Raw genomic sequence first — 15785 nt, 5'->3', positions numbered from 1 at the left:
TTAGTTAACTTTTAAAAATCGCACTTTCGGCTGACATTTTTAAACGTCAGTCGAAAACCGCTATTTTTAAAACAAGCTTAAAAAGACGATTAATTAAATCATCGATAAGGTATTATGCATATTAAATTGTATTTTTGTTTTCAAACGGATAAAGTTGTTGTTGTTCGAGGGGATATCCATGCCCCAAGTGCCTGTGACAAATACGTACGCAGGAAATATAAAATTCTAATTGACATAAGTTGCGCTCGTAATTTGTCATATGACCAAGTCCATTATCTAGTTGGCTGGATTGGTGTTCGATTCTTGCTATAACATACATGGTATTCACGTATACGTGTATTTATGAAACGTATTGGCGACAGAATATATTATACGACAACTTCTACGACTGTCTAAATTTGTGTATGGTACATTGTAAAATATATAAACGACACTTAATAAATCACGTGTACTTTAAAAACTTAAAAAACTTAAAAAACAAGATGAGTACTCTTCTTATTAAAAATGCAATAGTCAGATAGTTGTTTTAGTGCTTCGGTATTTGACACTTTATAGTTTATTAATTTATAATCGATTATGCTTTTGCTGCAGTGCACGTCAAATTGACGTCTCAAATTTAAAGTCGGAAAAAGCAAATACTAGGTTTATATATCACACATCAAAGGAATTGTTGCATTTTGATTCCCTGTTTTATAAAACTGATCTGATAGTTGTTGTTTAATATAAACTTAGATTTTATTAGTGTCCTTTCTGATATATTTCATTTTTTTCAAATAAAATATACAACGTGACTACTTAATTGGTGATACGTGCCTGCAAACGAAGAATTCAGAAGTCATTAAAGATTAAAGATCAAATTGAAGACAAAATTTAAGGTTCCAGCATAATTTAGATAACCATTTAAAGGAATGACATCATTGAAAAATTTTGGATCACATTTAGAATCATATTTTGAGCTACACTTTTGCCAAAAAAAAAAAAAATTTTCCTAATGCAAACATCAATTTGCTTTTAAATCTCAATTAACGCTAAATATAATACAAGCATGAAAGCGTGCTAAAATGAATTTTAATAGAAACTGACAGATTAATTATAGACCGTATCATATATCCATTTATTATACGGTAGAAATGTTTAACCCATGGTGAAACCCATAACTTATGATATAAATTATAGCTATCGGTATAAAACTGGCATACACAGAACCTCTCTCTTACACATAGATTTATCTGTCCTTAAATTAGAGGGGAGGGGCGGAACATTCTACATTATTAGATTAACAAAAAATTACCATAATTAGGCATCAAAACACCCCCCCCCCCCTTTTCCTTCCTCTTGGACCCCCCTGAGAAAATTGTCTAGATCCGCATTATTCTTTATTTATTTTCTTTATTAAAGAAGACACATCGGGGGATATACCATCCCGGAATAAAGAGAGTCTTTCATGTCGGATTTTTCTTTTACTTTAAAACTCACAATCTAAAGCATTCAAGTGTTTTACTTACATACACAATTCAGTATAATGGATAAGTAAATGAATGACTATGAATGGATATTTCAGCATGGAATAAAAATCACCAAAATATCACGTTCTTGATCATGTCATTTAGATTCAAAGAAGTTGTGTGATAAACATCTTAAAACAAGCAAGTGATACGTCAACATGAAGGGTGCTACGCCTGAGTTGCTTTCCCTGCTCCAAAGAAGACCAGCAAATATACGCAACATCTGCATTTTGGCACATGTAGATCATGGTAGAAACATCTGTTTATTGTCCAGATTAAATTAGAATTTGAAATTGTGTGATCATTAAAACAAATGTAGGCATGTTAGGAATGAATACAATATCTTCTAGTTAATTTTTGATGATGAAATATTTATATTGTTTATCGACAATTTTTTCGATTTTCGTTAGTTAAAATCAGGCCTGATAAGCAGAGACATACATCTGTGCACATCGCCTTTGTGATATCAGAGACATAAATAATATGTTATTTATGTCTCTGGTGATATCGTGTATTTCAAAATAAAACAATAAAAATCATTGTAAAATGATTATATTTGATTTAAGAGATATAGAATATATAGACATATAGTAATACTCTATTGATTATTTGCTGAGCTTTATGTCCCTAATTTCATGTGGTATATAAACAAACTCACCAAAAACAAATGATGTATGTAACTAAGAAATCATTATCTTGAAAAAATATGTTTTACGGTGCGACCGTTGGGGCGAGCACATCATGTGATCAAACAATGAATTATAATAAATTAATAAAATAAAATTAACAACGTGAAATTTGAATGCCAAAAAATAAAACATACCTATTTTTCAGTAAATTTTCATTATTCATAGTTTATAAGATTTGTTATAATTTATTTATTTATATGTAGAACAATAGTTTAATCTCAGATACAATGTTGTTGAATAATAAAGATTTTAATATATAAATATTCATTGCACTGCATCTCCTCTTTTAAAGTGATTGTGATTATGATTGATTGATTGATTTCCCCCTTGTTTTTTGCAGTAGACATTTTTTTCTTAAACTTACAAAAAAAATTGACTCATCATAGAGCTCCCCCCATGCTAAATTTTTTTTCATTTTTGTCAATTTATACATAGAAAATCGACTTACCATGAATTTGCCCCTCCACTTAAAAAAAAATAATTAATGTTTAATTTTATTTTTAATTTACGCTTAAAAATATTTGCTTATCATGTTAAAAGAACATGGTGTTGTCCCCCCCCCCCCCCCCCCCCCGCGCATGTAATAAATGGAAGTGAAAATAAAGAAACCATTGAACTGCTAAAAAGCTGAAGGATTAGACTTTTCATGATTTATTTTTCTTTTTGCTTGCAAAGATTTTTTGGATGAGGCTGCCATCCACCCACCCACCCCCTTTAAAAAAAGGTGTTTCAGGAAATTACCGTAATTATAGTGAATAAAATATTTGTGAGCATTCATCCAAATTAGTGCAATTTACAACTGTTTCCTGTATCTGAAGAAATGTCCTTATTCGCCAGCTGTTCTTTATCTTAGCCTTTGCAAGATTTTGGATTTTGGTCATTTCAGCAGATTTACAATAACTTCAATTAGAGTAATTTCCCCTTATCAGTGCTTATTGTGACATCAAAGCTGACGTTGGTTTAGTTGTCGTCTTACTCTTTAAAACTCCCCTGAGAAATAAAAGTATGCGAAGTATACTGTTTTATTTACTTAAAAAGCATGATGTTCTTAAAATTACACATCTTATAAGCTTTTCAAAGGTTTTACTTTGATTCTCGGGAGAACGTGATGTTGGAACGTGAGGTTGGAAACCATTGGTACTATGAATTGTGGGTCAAAATTTACTGACTCCGAAAAAATATATCGGATCAATGTGTAAACGTTTGTGACGTCACACGATTATTTTTGATTGAAAGTGTACTGAGGTGAACTTTAGAGGTAACATTGACTGTATGTCGCTTACATCGTTATTGTTTTTACTGTCTAAATTTGTCTTGCTGATTCTCGTGAGAGTGTGAAGTGATAAAAATTGCCATGATTACAGGGAACTACTGGGACGATTAAAACGATGCATTACTGGTCCGATTTACTGACGCCAAAAAAATCCGTTGAATGAATGTGCAACTAGTCCGAATTTTCTATTCACACACGCCTTGCCGGTAGAGCTCGCTTCGCGCCGGCGCTGTGCGCCGGCGAGCTGCGCTCGCTATAAATTTCTCTGATTAATCTTATATATCCCTTAAATGATTTGATTTCATGATGCTTTAATCTTTATATTCCAAGGTAAGACCACTCTTGCAGATGCTCTTGTGGCCAGCAATGGAATCATATCTCAGAGAATGGCAGGAAAGGTAAGCCCCACTTTATTAGTACATACAAGCATTTAAAAGATACTTACATTTCATGGTCTTTACATGATTATAAAAAAGGTTAAGGGGTCTGAAAGGTCTAAAAAAAAATACAGTGCATTCTGTATGCCTTGAAATTTTTGTGCAGTAAATTCACTTTTTTATTTAAAATGTTGATAGCTTCGTTACATGGACAGTCGAGAGGATGAACAGCTGCGGGGAATCACAATGAAATCCAGCGCTATTTCCTTGATCTATAATCAAAGTAAGAGTTAGTCCTTATTCAGATATATATATATCTCGAAAGTTTAAAGTTTTAAACCATATACCGGTAATTGTAAATGTTTTATAACAAAAGGTCAGAGTATAAAGCATGCTGAGATTTTGACTGAAAAAGAGTCATAAGTAGGACATATAGACTCAGCATTACAAAATTGTTTACTGTTTTACCATTGCCAGATTACCAACAAGTATTGAACTGGTCATTGTAACAAATTTTACCCCTGCCTTTAATGATGAGAGATTTACCCTTGTCCTTTTTAGATAAGGAGGAGTACCTAGTGAACCTGATTGACTCCCCGGGGCATGTGGACTTCTCCAGTGAGGTGTCAACCGCAGTACGCCTGTGTGAGGGCGCCATCGTTGTGGTAGATGTGGTGGAGAGGGTGTGTCCTCAGGTAACAATATGATGCTCAGGTGCAGCTATAGTACACCTGTGTCTGCAGGCTAGTGTCAGTGCTGTTCACAGGGCCATAAAACTTATACATTTACTAGCTCACTTTTGATCTCAGTATCACATATCCACTTTTGAGGTTAAAAAAAACAGAAGAGCAAAATAAGATAAAAAAAAGGAAGATAAAGGCTTCATTTAAGTTAAAACATGAAATTTTTGAAACACTGTTATGGTAAAAGATGCTGGAGCTGCAGAAATTACCTGAAGGATGTATTTTCAAATGCGAATCCTACAGTCTGCAAACTTGAAAGATATACTCATACATGTATTACATTAATCTGAAAGTTACGCTTCCCCCTACTAGACCCATGCAGTTCTGCGGCAGGCTTTTCTGGAGAATATTAAACCTGTGCTGGTGCTGAACAAGATAGACCGGCTGATAGTGGAGCTCAAGATGGAGCCGATGGAGGCCTTCTATCATCTCCAGCAGATCCTAGAGCAGGTCAGTGTGTTCTACTACACCTATAGGGAGTCTTAGTTTTTTGTGTATCATTTAGTAGTTGGTGTTTATCTTTTTGGGCTATGTTGATACTTTATCCTCCATTCTTTTTTCTCGCAGGTGAACTTGGTAACAAATGAACTGTTTACTGTGGAAGCCATGGAGAAATCTGCAGAGGTAATAGTGAAGAATTTTCTATTTCTGATACATTTACGGTAGTTTGGAAGAAATTAAAACCGACTTCGAAAGACTATACTGGATGAATTTATATTTGTTACACATGACACCCCTTACCATCATCTTGGTCTTGTGTTTAAGGAAAATGATAAGGAATATTTATTTACCTGGTATATTAAAATTTCCAAAAATTAATTGTGATATTTGTTTTTATCAGGATGTTGTTGATGAGAACGGCGACATATCACAGGTAAACATGAAACATGAATGGTAACATATTTAAGTAGATTACGGTTGTCAAGTTGATTTATTAGCTGGTTAATCAACTATCTTTCTTAATTTCAACACTATTGTAAGTTCTGCAAATATTTAGTCATTATGAGAGCAAAATTGGCCACCATGCAAATATCTCAACTTAATTAATGAATGTTTTCTGGTTCTGAACAGAGTTCTAATCTAATCAATTTCAGATCAATGAATGGACCAACTTGGAGGATGAAGATAGCAGGAATATTTACTTCTCCCCAGATCAGGGAAATGTGATATTTGCCAGTGCCTATGATGGGTGGGGTTTTAGGTAAAGTAAAGTAATCATCAATCCATTTATATACCAGCTGCAATCATATACCCTTCTCCGAGTATTTATAGCTGATGGTTTTATAACCCTCCCCCTCCTCCCCCCAAAAAATAAAAAAATAATATTCTATCAGTAGATCTCATTTTGCTACTTTTAATTTGATTAGTTAAGTTCTACATGTTTGATAAAGAGTAAAAATCTTTCTTTACAGTATAACAGACTTTGCTGTGTTGTATGCCAGTAAGCTTGGGATAAACCAGGAAATGTTACAGAGAACATTGTGGGGAGATTTCTTCCTGAACACCAAAACCAAGAGAATCATGAAGGGAGCCCAGGTAAATACATGCTTTTTTAGGACACCAGTACACATGGGGCACCAGTACATATGGGTTTTATGATTTATTCAGTTCTAAGCCCTGAATTTACAGGATGAAGTATACTCAGTAATTTTAATTGTATTCTAATCCTGTTTTAGAGCAAAGCTAAGAAGCCACTGTTTGTTCAATTTGTTCTAGAAAACTTATGGTCGGTTTATGACACCATATACATTAGAAGGTAAGTTACTTCCCTTATTTATACAGCCTGTATATCTTGTAATCTTATAGATTTGTGTGTGAAGCTATAACTGTTATTCATAACTTTTTTAAAAGAGATAAGGAGAAAACAGAGAAGATTGTTAGCTCCCTTGGTTTAAAGATTCTCCCCCGAGACATGCGGCACTCGGATGGGCGTGTCCAGTTACAGGCCATCTGTAGTCAATGGTTACCAGTTTCAAATGCTGTTCTTAGTGAGTTTGTTATTAGGAAATAGGAGAAATATTCAATATATGCTCTAAAAAGGAAATAATTTTATGTTTTATGTAACTCATTTTTCTGTATGATTTGTGGATTGTTATGGATATGAAGCAGGCTTGGGGTAATGCTAAATGTAATGGTAATGCATTGCAATGCATTACATGTTTTCAAAGTAATGCTAGTAATGTGCAATGCCACAAAATTAGCATTACAAGTAATGGTAATGTAATTCATTACTTTCCAAAATTTAGTGTAATGCTGGCATTACATGGCATTACTTTGCATTACTATGCTTATTTATGCATGTTCACTTTAAAAATGTGATGAAATTCTTGAAATAGAAATGTTTTAGTTGTATTAAAAAAGATTTATAAAATTTCATTTTTAAATTGTTCATTTTACTAGATATAACAACACAGTTTCTTAACATTTTTATGAGTGTTGTTTTTAAGAGTTTTAAATCATTCAAACAATTTACTCCAATTAGTTTGCACTTCAATAAAGATGTGTCAACAATACAATATGCCCCCAGGATAACCTAAGTATCAAAACAATCTATTGTTATAAAAAGTGCTAAACACCCCAATCCCCTTCCCTGTGCCATGTCCCAATATAACAGGGGACAGACATGCACCTTTAAGGGCAAAATGAATGCGCTGTCCAACCATGATGAAAATCAAACCACTTGCAGTTAAAAGATGAAACCTTTGAAACTTTGATCATAAAGTGCAACTGTTTACAGCAATCTTTTGTCTTAAAGTGTCCTTAGCATAAAGAAATCCGATTAAAATTTATTAAGAAATATAACTGGGAAAAACCATCTGTCTATAAATTAATACAATTAAGTATCCAAAATTGTAAAGATTTGTGTAATGTGGGGAAATATCTCTATTTAGCTTTTTAATAACCGCAACATTATTCCATAAATTGTTTTCTATTATGCACGAATTCTGTGTCTATATCATATCTGACATTGTATCATGCCAAATGTCTATAAATATCTTTTACTTATATAATATGTTGTTCATAATGCCACAAGATTATTATATATTGAGCAAATAAAGAATGACTCTTGTATACATGAACCTGTAGATATGTTAATGTGTGTTTTATATGTGAAACATTTGCAAAAACTCTTTATTAGCTTTACTTTTTAAAAACAAGTAATGGTAATGGTAATGCATTACTTTACTCATGTAATGGTAATGTAATGCATTACTTCAAGAAAATCAGGTAATGGTAATTTAATGCCTAAATTCATGAAGTAATGGTAATGTAATGCATTACTTTACAATGTAATTCGCCCCAAGCCTGATATGAAGATACAACTAGTAATTGCAATATGTTGACTTATTTTAGGCGTAGTGGTCCGGAAGCTTCCCTCCCCCTTGTCTTTGTCTGAGGAGAGAGTGGAGAAACTGATGTGTTCACAGATGAGGAAGTTTGACTCGCTGCCACCAGAAACCCAGAATCTCAAACAGTGTAAGAACCTATAAGAATACTGACTAATGACTACAAGTATTGAAGTCTTCCTCAGACTTTTTGTCTACATGTATTTGCTGATAAATTCATCTCATAAATGTTTTGTTTATTCATGTAATAGCTTGACCTATAAAGTACATTTACTATGAAATAGTGATTGTTACAATACTCGATCTTCATCACTCTTTTTTTTTAGCTTTCCTCCATTGTTCTGCTACAGAGGATTCCCCTGTCATTGTGTTTGTGTCCAAAATGTTACCAGTGGACAAGAAAATGTTGCCACAAAACAGACAGAGGTAAAGTTGGTTTCCAAAGAATTTATCCTATTTTAAAGTATATTTAATCAGCTCTTGATATATCTTGTCTTTTCTACCATTATCTGTATGTCTTGCTGTCAATACAAAATAAGTGTTCTCAATAGATTTTCTCTTAACACAGCTACACTATATTTATGAATCTGAGTGTTTAACAAAAGACAATCATAAACAACAGTATAAATGATTCAAATTTTGTTATGAAATTTCATTGAAGTTGACATACAGGTTCAAATAGTTAAGTGATCATGGTTAACTCCCTTCTTCACAACTATATACACTTTTCATCTCTTTGCTGTTCTTAGATTACTTGAGGGGATATGCATTTGTATTCATTCTCAGTTATTTGGCAATATTGTTCATACTTAAACCCTTTTTCTTATCCCTTGTTTATTTTTAGACCTCTGACCGAGGCTGAGATTGCTTTGAGGAGACAGAAAGCCAAGGAGAGACTGGCAGAGAAAGCAGCATCAAGAGCCCAGGGGGAGAGAACTGAGGCAACAACTCCACTGGAGGAGACCACAGAAGGTAGTCCTCGTCTCTAGCTTAGATATTACAACTGTAAACCACTTTTTATTTATAACGACTTTTGGCTATTATGTTTCTCATAAAAAATTTTGCACAGATATAAAAGTTGATTTACAAAATAACATAGCTCAGTAATCTACAAAACTCTTGTTAGGTCTTCTATGGAAAGCAAGAATGATGAGTAATTATGGAATTTTTAACAATTTATTCAAGAAAGCATTTTAAGCATGTAAATCTTTATTTATTACTAGTATTTATCATTTGTATTCTTTTAGTAGGGTTTGTTAAACAGATTTATATATCAAAGTGGTATTTACTTTTTTCACAGTTCCCCTCCCTGAAAATGACACAGAAAATAAGGAGGAGTCAGATTTTGTGTTTGTTGCCTTTGCCAGAGTGTTCAGTGGAATAGTAAGAAAAGGACAGAAACTGTATGTTTTGGGACCCAAGCACGACCCATCTCAGGTGTTGAAGAAAGTAAGAGTTTCCATATGAGAAAAAGACAATTCTTAAAAACATCCTATTCAGAACTTATAGTGGATTAATTTTTGTGGATCCCTGAGGAAACCCCACCCATGAATTTATATTCTTATCAAATTATGAAAAACAATCTTCATTTAATTAAACATGTATTGAATCTGTGAAATTACAAACCCACAAATCAAGACTGTTGTAATCTATGAAAATTGGTCCTCATGAATTTAAATAAATCTACAGTATTTTAACAATGATATCTTCATTTGTAAACCTTTTGGATTCATTTCATCTTTCTCAATGTCATATTCTATAATACACAAAGCTCCAGAGTGGTGAAGAAATCAAAGCGGTGAGCAGTATTCAGGACTTGTCACATGATGATCATGTGACCAGTGTCAGCATCAAAGATCTTTTTGTGTTTATGGGGAGGGAACTAGAGGAAATGGATTATATCCCTGCAGGGAATATACTAGGTTTGTATCATGTTTTGCAGTTTTTTTTAGCCTAGGAATAAATTAACTTGCACATTCATTGATGTTTTTGTTATAGAAAAAAATCTGTACCTCAAAATTGCAAGTTTTTTACAGTACTGTTTTAAAAAATGATAAAAGATGGCTGAAAATATCCATCTACATAATAGGGATAAACTTGTAACGGGAAAAACACATTGACTGTGGTTTGTGTTTTACATTGATTGAAGGTCTTGAGAACCACATCTTGAATTAACTGACTGTAGTTTGTGTTTAACACAAGGATAGGAGGTCTAGAGAACCACATCCTGAATTGACTGACTGTAGTTTGTGTTTTACAGGGATTGGAGGTCTAGAGAACCACATCCTGAATTAACTGACTGTAGTTTGTGTTGTATAAGGATTGGAGGTCTAGAGAACCACATCCTGAATTAACTGACTGTAGTTTTTGTTTTACACAGGGATAAGAGGTCCAGAGAACCACATCCTGAATTAACTTACTGTATTTTGTGTTTTACAGGGATTGGAGGTCTAGAGAACCACATCCTGAAGTCAGCCACAGTATCCAGCTCTCTGATGTGTACTGCCTTCTGTGATCTGTACTTTGACGCTGCCCCTATAGTCAGAGTGGCCATTGAACCCAGTCACACACGTAAGCACTGATATTGTGTGACAGTAAATTGATAAAACAGTAATTTCATTGTTTTTATCACTAGAAATGAACCTAAAGTGATATGAGATAAGTAAGTCATATTTGAAGTATCTACTGGTATGTAAACAAGGCAGAGAATAAACTGCATTTAATTTTTATTTCGATAGTATATTATTTATGAAAATAATTTTTTAGAACAAATTACACAGTATTCATGCATAACATGTAAGTTTTCTGGTTGATTTCCAGGAGACATGCAGAAACTTGTAGAGGGACTGAGACTGCTGAACCAGGCCGACCCTTGTGTACATGTTCTGGTTCAGGAGACGGGTGAACACGTGATCATCACCGCGGGAGAGGTTCATCTCCAGAGATGTGTGGACGACCTCAAACAAAGGTCAAATAGAAAACTAAAAATTGCATAACTTTAATAAATTATCAACAGAGATGAGAAAATTCATCCAAAAAACTTGTTACTGTCTCCAAAAAAAGGATAATTTCTGGTGAACATACAGTATAAAACTTGGACACCTAAACTTAAATGATTTTAACAAATAAAAATATTGCATTATGCAAATCATTGCCTTTTACTAGTAGATTTTTTTATGTTTTGCCTAAGGTATTTTTCACAACCTGTTAAAGGGGAAAACGTTTTCAAAAGTGTACATGTAATATATCCATTGAAAAAGCAAGGGAGTTTATTCAAAGTTGATTTTTTTATGCTCAGGTATGCCAAGATAGACATCAATGTATCCTCGCCCATTGTCCCGTTTAGAGAGACCATCGTACCTCCACCTAAAGTTGACATGGTGAACGAAGCCATCTCAGAGCAGCGTCAGGTCGCCAAGAAAGATTCCGAGGACGAGGAGGTGATAGAGCCAGGGTTAGTAGAGGTGTCCACCATCAACGGGAGGTGTACCCTTAGGATCAGGGCCGTCCCTCTCCCAGAGGACGTCACCAAACTCCTGGAGGAGAACCAGAGCCTGATAAAGACCATGGGGCAGATCTCAAAGTCCCAGTGTAAGGGCAGGGAGGGTGTGGAGGAAATACAGCAGACTGTGGTAGCAGCCATCAACGAGTTCAAGACTCAGCTCACTAAGGCATTCAAAGATAGTGGAAAAATGTGGATAGGAGCTGAGAACCAGATGTGGTCATTTGGTCCAAAGAGAGTAGGACCGAACATACTGCTCAATCGTGTGAATCAGTACGATAGGCCCAATGTGTGGAACTGTGTGGAAACTAAACAGCAGGAACTGAAGCTGAGACAGTATGATAACAGTATAATCAGTGGGTTTCAAATAGCCACGCTAGCTGGACCCCTGTGTGAGGAGCCCCTAAGAGGGGTCTGCTTTATTATAGAGAAGTGGGAATATGTGAGGAGCAGTCACTCAATATCATACGATGAGGAAGTTCAAAAGGGGGAGGACTCTGCATCAAAATCCTGTAATAAAACTGAATCTGTGAGTCAAAATGAAGCTGTGACTTCTGTCAATGGGGGTGAAAGTGGGAAAGGGGAGGGCAGTGAGAGCGAGTCCTCAGACAGCGAGACTGAGCCTTTGGTTCAGCGACCACGGGAGGGGCACAGTCACATGTCTGGTCAGCTGATCTACTGTGTGAAGGAGGGCTGTCGTAAGGTATTCCAGACCCAACCCCAGAGGCTAATGGCAGCCATGTACAAATGTAACATACAATGCACGGCTGAGGTCTTAGGTAAAGAAAAAAGCCTAGATATTTGTTTTAATCTCTGTAGTATATCACATACTAGTAGTTAACTTGTGTCTTTTAGGAAAACCAAAACACCAGTATTAAGTACTTTGTAGCTATAAAGAATTATGCATTTATCTTGCTGGGTACTTTGATGATATTTATACCCCACACAACAAGTTGCAGTAAGTGAAATGTTTTTAAACCATCAGGAAGTCAGTCCTGTTCTTGTTAGGCCTCTTGACAGAATTTCATTAAACTTTGTTGTAAAGAAGAAATAAGTTGTAGATGTGCAAATTTACAAGAAACTCTGATCCTTTTTATTTCCATGGAAGTTATGCCCCTATTAACATGATTAAACTTAAGTTTTGTTATAATTACTGTACATATATGATGGAAACAATTTGTTCAGCACAGTTTAGTATGGGACACCTTCATGTTGTCACATACTTCCTATCGAAATGAATTATAAAATCAAGTATACCGGTAGTTTTATATATTTTCCTTCCCCCACCATTGTCACTTAACAGTGTAAAGTAGCGATTTAGAGCTTTAACCACGAATCTATAAGTCACAAATTTCAATCCTTCATGGACTTTTACAATTTTTACCTTTCCAAATTTTAAAAAAACCCAATTTTTTTTTATTTAATGTTGTATAATTTGAAAATTCTAAACAAGTGAAGGTATGTTGATTATAATGTACTTTTATTGACATTAATATCGATAGATGTCCCATTCCACCTTATACTGCAGAACAAAATTTCTCAAAACTATCAGTAGCTACTAAGGACATACCCTGTAGATTTGCATATTCCGTCGAATTTTTGAATCATTTTTGGGGGTGAGAATTATCTCCATTTTGAACTAAAAGTTTGTGCTCTATTTATCCTGTTCCTATCAAACTCCTCTGAAACCACTCAGTTGAATTCCATGAACCTTTGTATGCACAAATGTAATTTTTGTTTAATCATTTGTATGAAAAAGTTTTATCTTGTATATTCACAGATTCTTAAAACTTTCATTTGCTTGAAACAAGAGAATCCCTTCTGTGGTAATTTCATGTCATAATTTTGTTTTTCTCCCCCTAAACAGGAAAACTTTGCGGTGTTCTGGGTAAGAGGTTTGGGAGAGTGATAGAGGATACAATGAAAGAAGGATCTCAGATATTTAACATCAAGGCTGTGCTGCCGGTGGTCGAGAGCTTCGGGTTCGCCGAGGACGTGAGGAAGAAAACTAGTGGCCTGGCAAGTCCTCAGCTAGTGTTCAGTCACTGGGAGGTTAGTATCTACTCAAAGTTATGTGTCCTAGTGACTATAGTAAGTAGATATCACCAAGTAATGAAAATGGGCAAATCCTAACCTAGTACCTCAGTATCAGTCAATAAGAAATAAAGTCCTAAGCTAAATTTGTAGAATTCAGTCACTGGGAGGTTAGTATCTCCTAAATGTAATGCATGAATATTGTATTGACTATAGTTAATACATGTAGATTTCACAAAGTTATAAATACTTGTAACTCCTCAGTTAGTGTTCAGTCACTGGGAGCTTAGTAGCTCCTGAAAATTATGATGGTATTGACTAAGCCTAGTATTTACTAATCAGTGGTTGTCAGTAAGTTTTGAAGACTGGTAAGTCCTTAGCTAGTTATCCAGGCTCTGTGAAGTTAATAAACACTACATCCCATACAAATATATTACCTGGTAAATAGTCCTCCATTAGTGATTTGTCTGTCATGGAGGGTCATGTTAGATGGTATCTTTTGTCAGTGTATCCAGCAAGTTCACAACTGGTGTTTAACCACTGGGTAGGATCTCATCACCGCCATGCATTAATCAAATCAATTTGCCCTGTCATCAGTTTGATAGTAAACAGACTTGGATGGTCTTAGCAAAATATCTTATGTAAATTATGTTGATTCACTATGCATACTGATTGCAGCATTCAGTAGTGAAGAGTGGTAATTCCTGAGTTTGTGGCTTGCTTAGAAATTGGTACAGTGTACCTGGTAAGCAGAGAGTTTATAATCATACATCTTTACGTATGTTAGATGTTTAATTATTAGTTAGCAGTATATGGAAGCCAGGCTAACCATATAGTTGCTAAAGATGGTAGGATAGGGCCACACACATGTATCGCCCTCTTCAGACAAATTTGTGAAAATTAACTTGTCTCAGAAATTGTTATGTACATTTTGGAAATTGATTTTTTCTAACTTGTCATTTCATTCTTGCATCAGTTATTGTGACAGGAGGATTCTTTTTTAAATTGCTTAAAGTTTTGAGAATAAGCAGCTTAATTTGATATTGCTATGGAATATGGAGCTTCTTTTTAAGAGAAGCTTATTTTCAAAAATAAGCTTAACTTCAAATACATGTATTGGTAAAAATGTTAATAGAAACAAATGTATTATAGTATAGAGAGCAAAGCTACTCAAATATCGGATCCACAAGTTGTCAGTCATATTATTTTACACATCACAGTACATAATGGTACATATGCAAGCAAGAAGTTGGTGTTCTCTAGTTGCACAACAGATGGAAATATCAAAGTTTTGCTTCAAAACAACTTTTTTGTGAAATGAGATATTCTTCATGCTCTACTCTAGGTTATTTTTCTCTGTAGGTGATTGATGTTGACCCGTTTTGGGTCCCCACGACAGAGGAAGAATACACTCATTTTGGGGAGAAGGCAGACTCTGATAACCGGGCGCGGCAGTACATGAACCAAGTACGCAAACGGAAAGGACTCAAAGTAGATGAGAAAATAGTAGAGCATGCTGAAAAGCAAAGAACACTCACGAAAATGAAATAACGTTGTTGTGTTTAGGAAAATCTATAATGTCTGTTATGTCTATTTGAATAAATTATTTGATGAAGCTATTTAAGAAATAAACAACGTTATTTAGCGAACATGGCGTTATGAATAGCAATTGCTCTGTTGGCATTATTCCATGATGCGCGCTAGCGCATCATGGAAAATATGCCAGCAGAGCAATTGCTATTCATAACGCCATGTTCGCTAAATAATCGTTGTTTATTACTTATATTTGCATTTTACCACTCGCAAATACCCTGTATTAGCCTAGACCTAGACATTTAGGTATTGCATTCAGACTTTAATGTATCCTTTATGACATAATAGTATACAGACAGAGCAATTGCGATTATAGAAAAATAATTGCAGTTCCTCTGCATAGGCTTACAGTGGGAAAGAACAATGGATATGCAAATATTTAGTTTTGTTGATTCAAGTACGTTTAATACCACAGGATACCACTGCCACAATATAAATAATTCTTATGGTAAAACATTGATTTTACATAAAAATGTAAGTCGAAAAAAATAATTAATTTTTAGGAATATTACGGTAAATGTAATTAATGTTAAATATATATTGGCAGATGTTGCCCATGGTGCTTTGTGATAATTGAAGGTAACATCTTTTGAATTATTAAATTCAATGAATCCAAAAATTTGCGACTATATTGGTTTGCTTCAATTTCCCTGTTAGATATTTGCAGTCTGATTAAGAGGGCTGGATGGTTGTGGCCATATTTAGGCTATATTTACCTCCTT

The 15785-nt window shown here is 34.6% G+C and overlaps 1 protein-coding gene across 1 annotated transcript; it reads left to right on the top strand.

Moving 5' to 3' along the window:
- The first annotated feature begins 1538 nt into the window (after positions 1–1538).
- On the top strand, positions 1539–15085 carry LOC128177769 (elongation factor-like GTPase 1). Its single transcript, XM_052844614.1, has 21 exons — positions 1539–1754; positions 3798–3865; positions 4043–4127; positions 4406–4539; positions 4900–5037; positions 5155–5211; positions 5429–5461; positions 5682–5788; positions 6000–6123; positions 6264–6343; positions 6439–6575; positions 7942–8064; positions 8261–8360; positions 8779–8906; positions 9235–9383; positions 9706–9856; positions 10374–10505; positions 10755–10902; positions 11233–12215; positions 13304–13488; positions 14833–15085. Exons 1-21 carry the CDS (start codon positions 1664–1666, stop codon positions 15019–15021), a joined length of 3342 nt encoding a protein of 1113 aa, XP_052700574.1. The 5' UTR covers positions 1539–1663; the 3' UTR covers positions 15022–15085.
- The last annotated feature ends 700 nt before the right edge of the window (positions 15086–15785 follow it).

This window comes from Crassostrea angulata, chromosome 3, assembly GCF_025612915.1.
Source record: "Crassostrea angulata isolate pt1a10 chromosome 3, ASM2561291v2, whole genome shotgun sequence".
Lineage (NCBI taxonomy): Eukaryota > Metazoa > Mollusca > Bivalvia > Ostreida > Ostreidae > Magallana > Magallana angulata.
Note: the sequence above shows the minus strand (reverse complement) of the source record. Positions and strands in the feature narration are given on the sequence as shown.

Excerpts from the sequence above, each read along its gene's own strand:
- LOC128177769 (XM_052844614.1), top strand. The coding sequence starts at position 1,664 with ATGAAGGGTGCTACGCCTGAGTTGCTTTCCCTGCTCCAAAGAAGACCA. Across the intron at positions 5,038-5,154 it reads TCCAGCAGATCCTAGAGCAG|GTGAACTTGGTAACAAATGA; the intron begins GTCAGTGTGTTC and ends TTTTTCTCGCAG. Across the intron at positions 10,506-10,754 it reads CATTGAACCCAGTCACACAC|GAGACATGCAGAAACTTGTA; the intron begins GTAAGCACTGAT and ends GTTGATTTCCAG.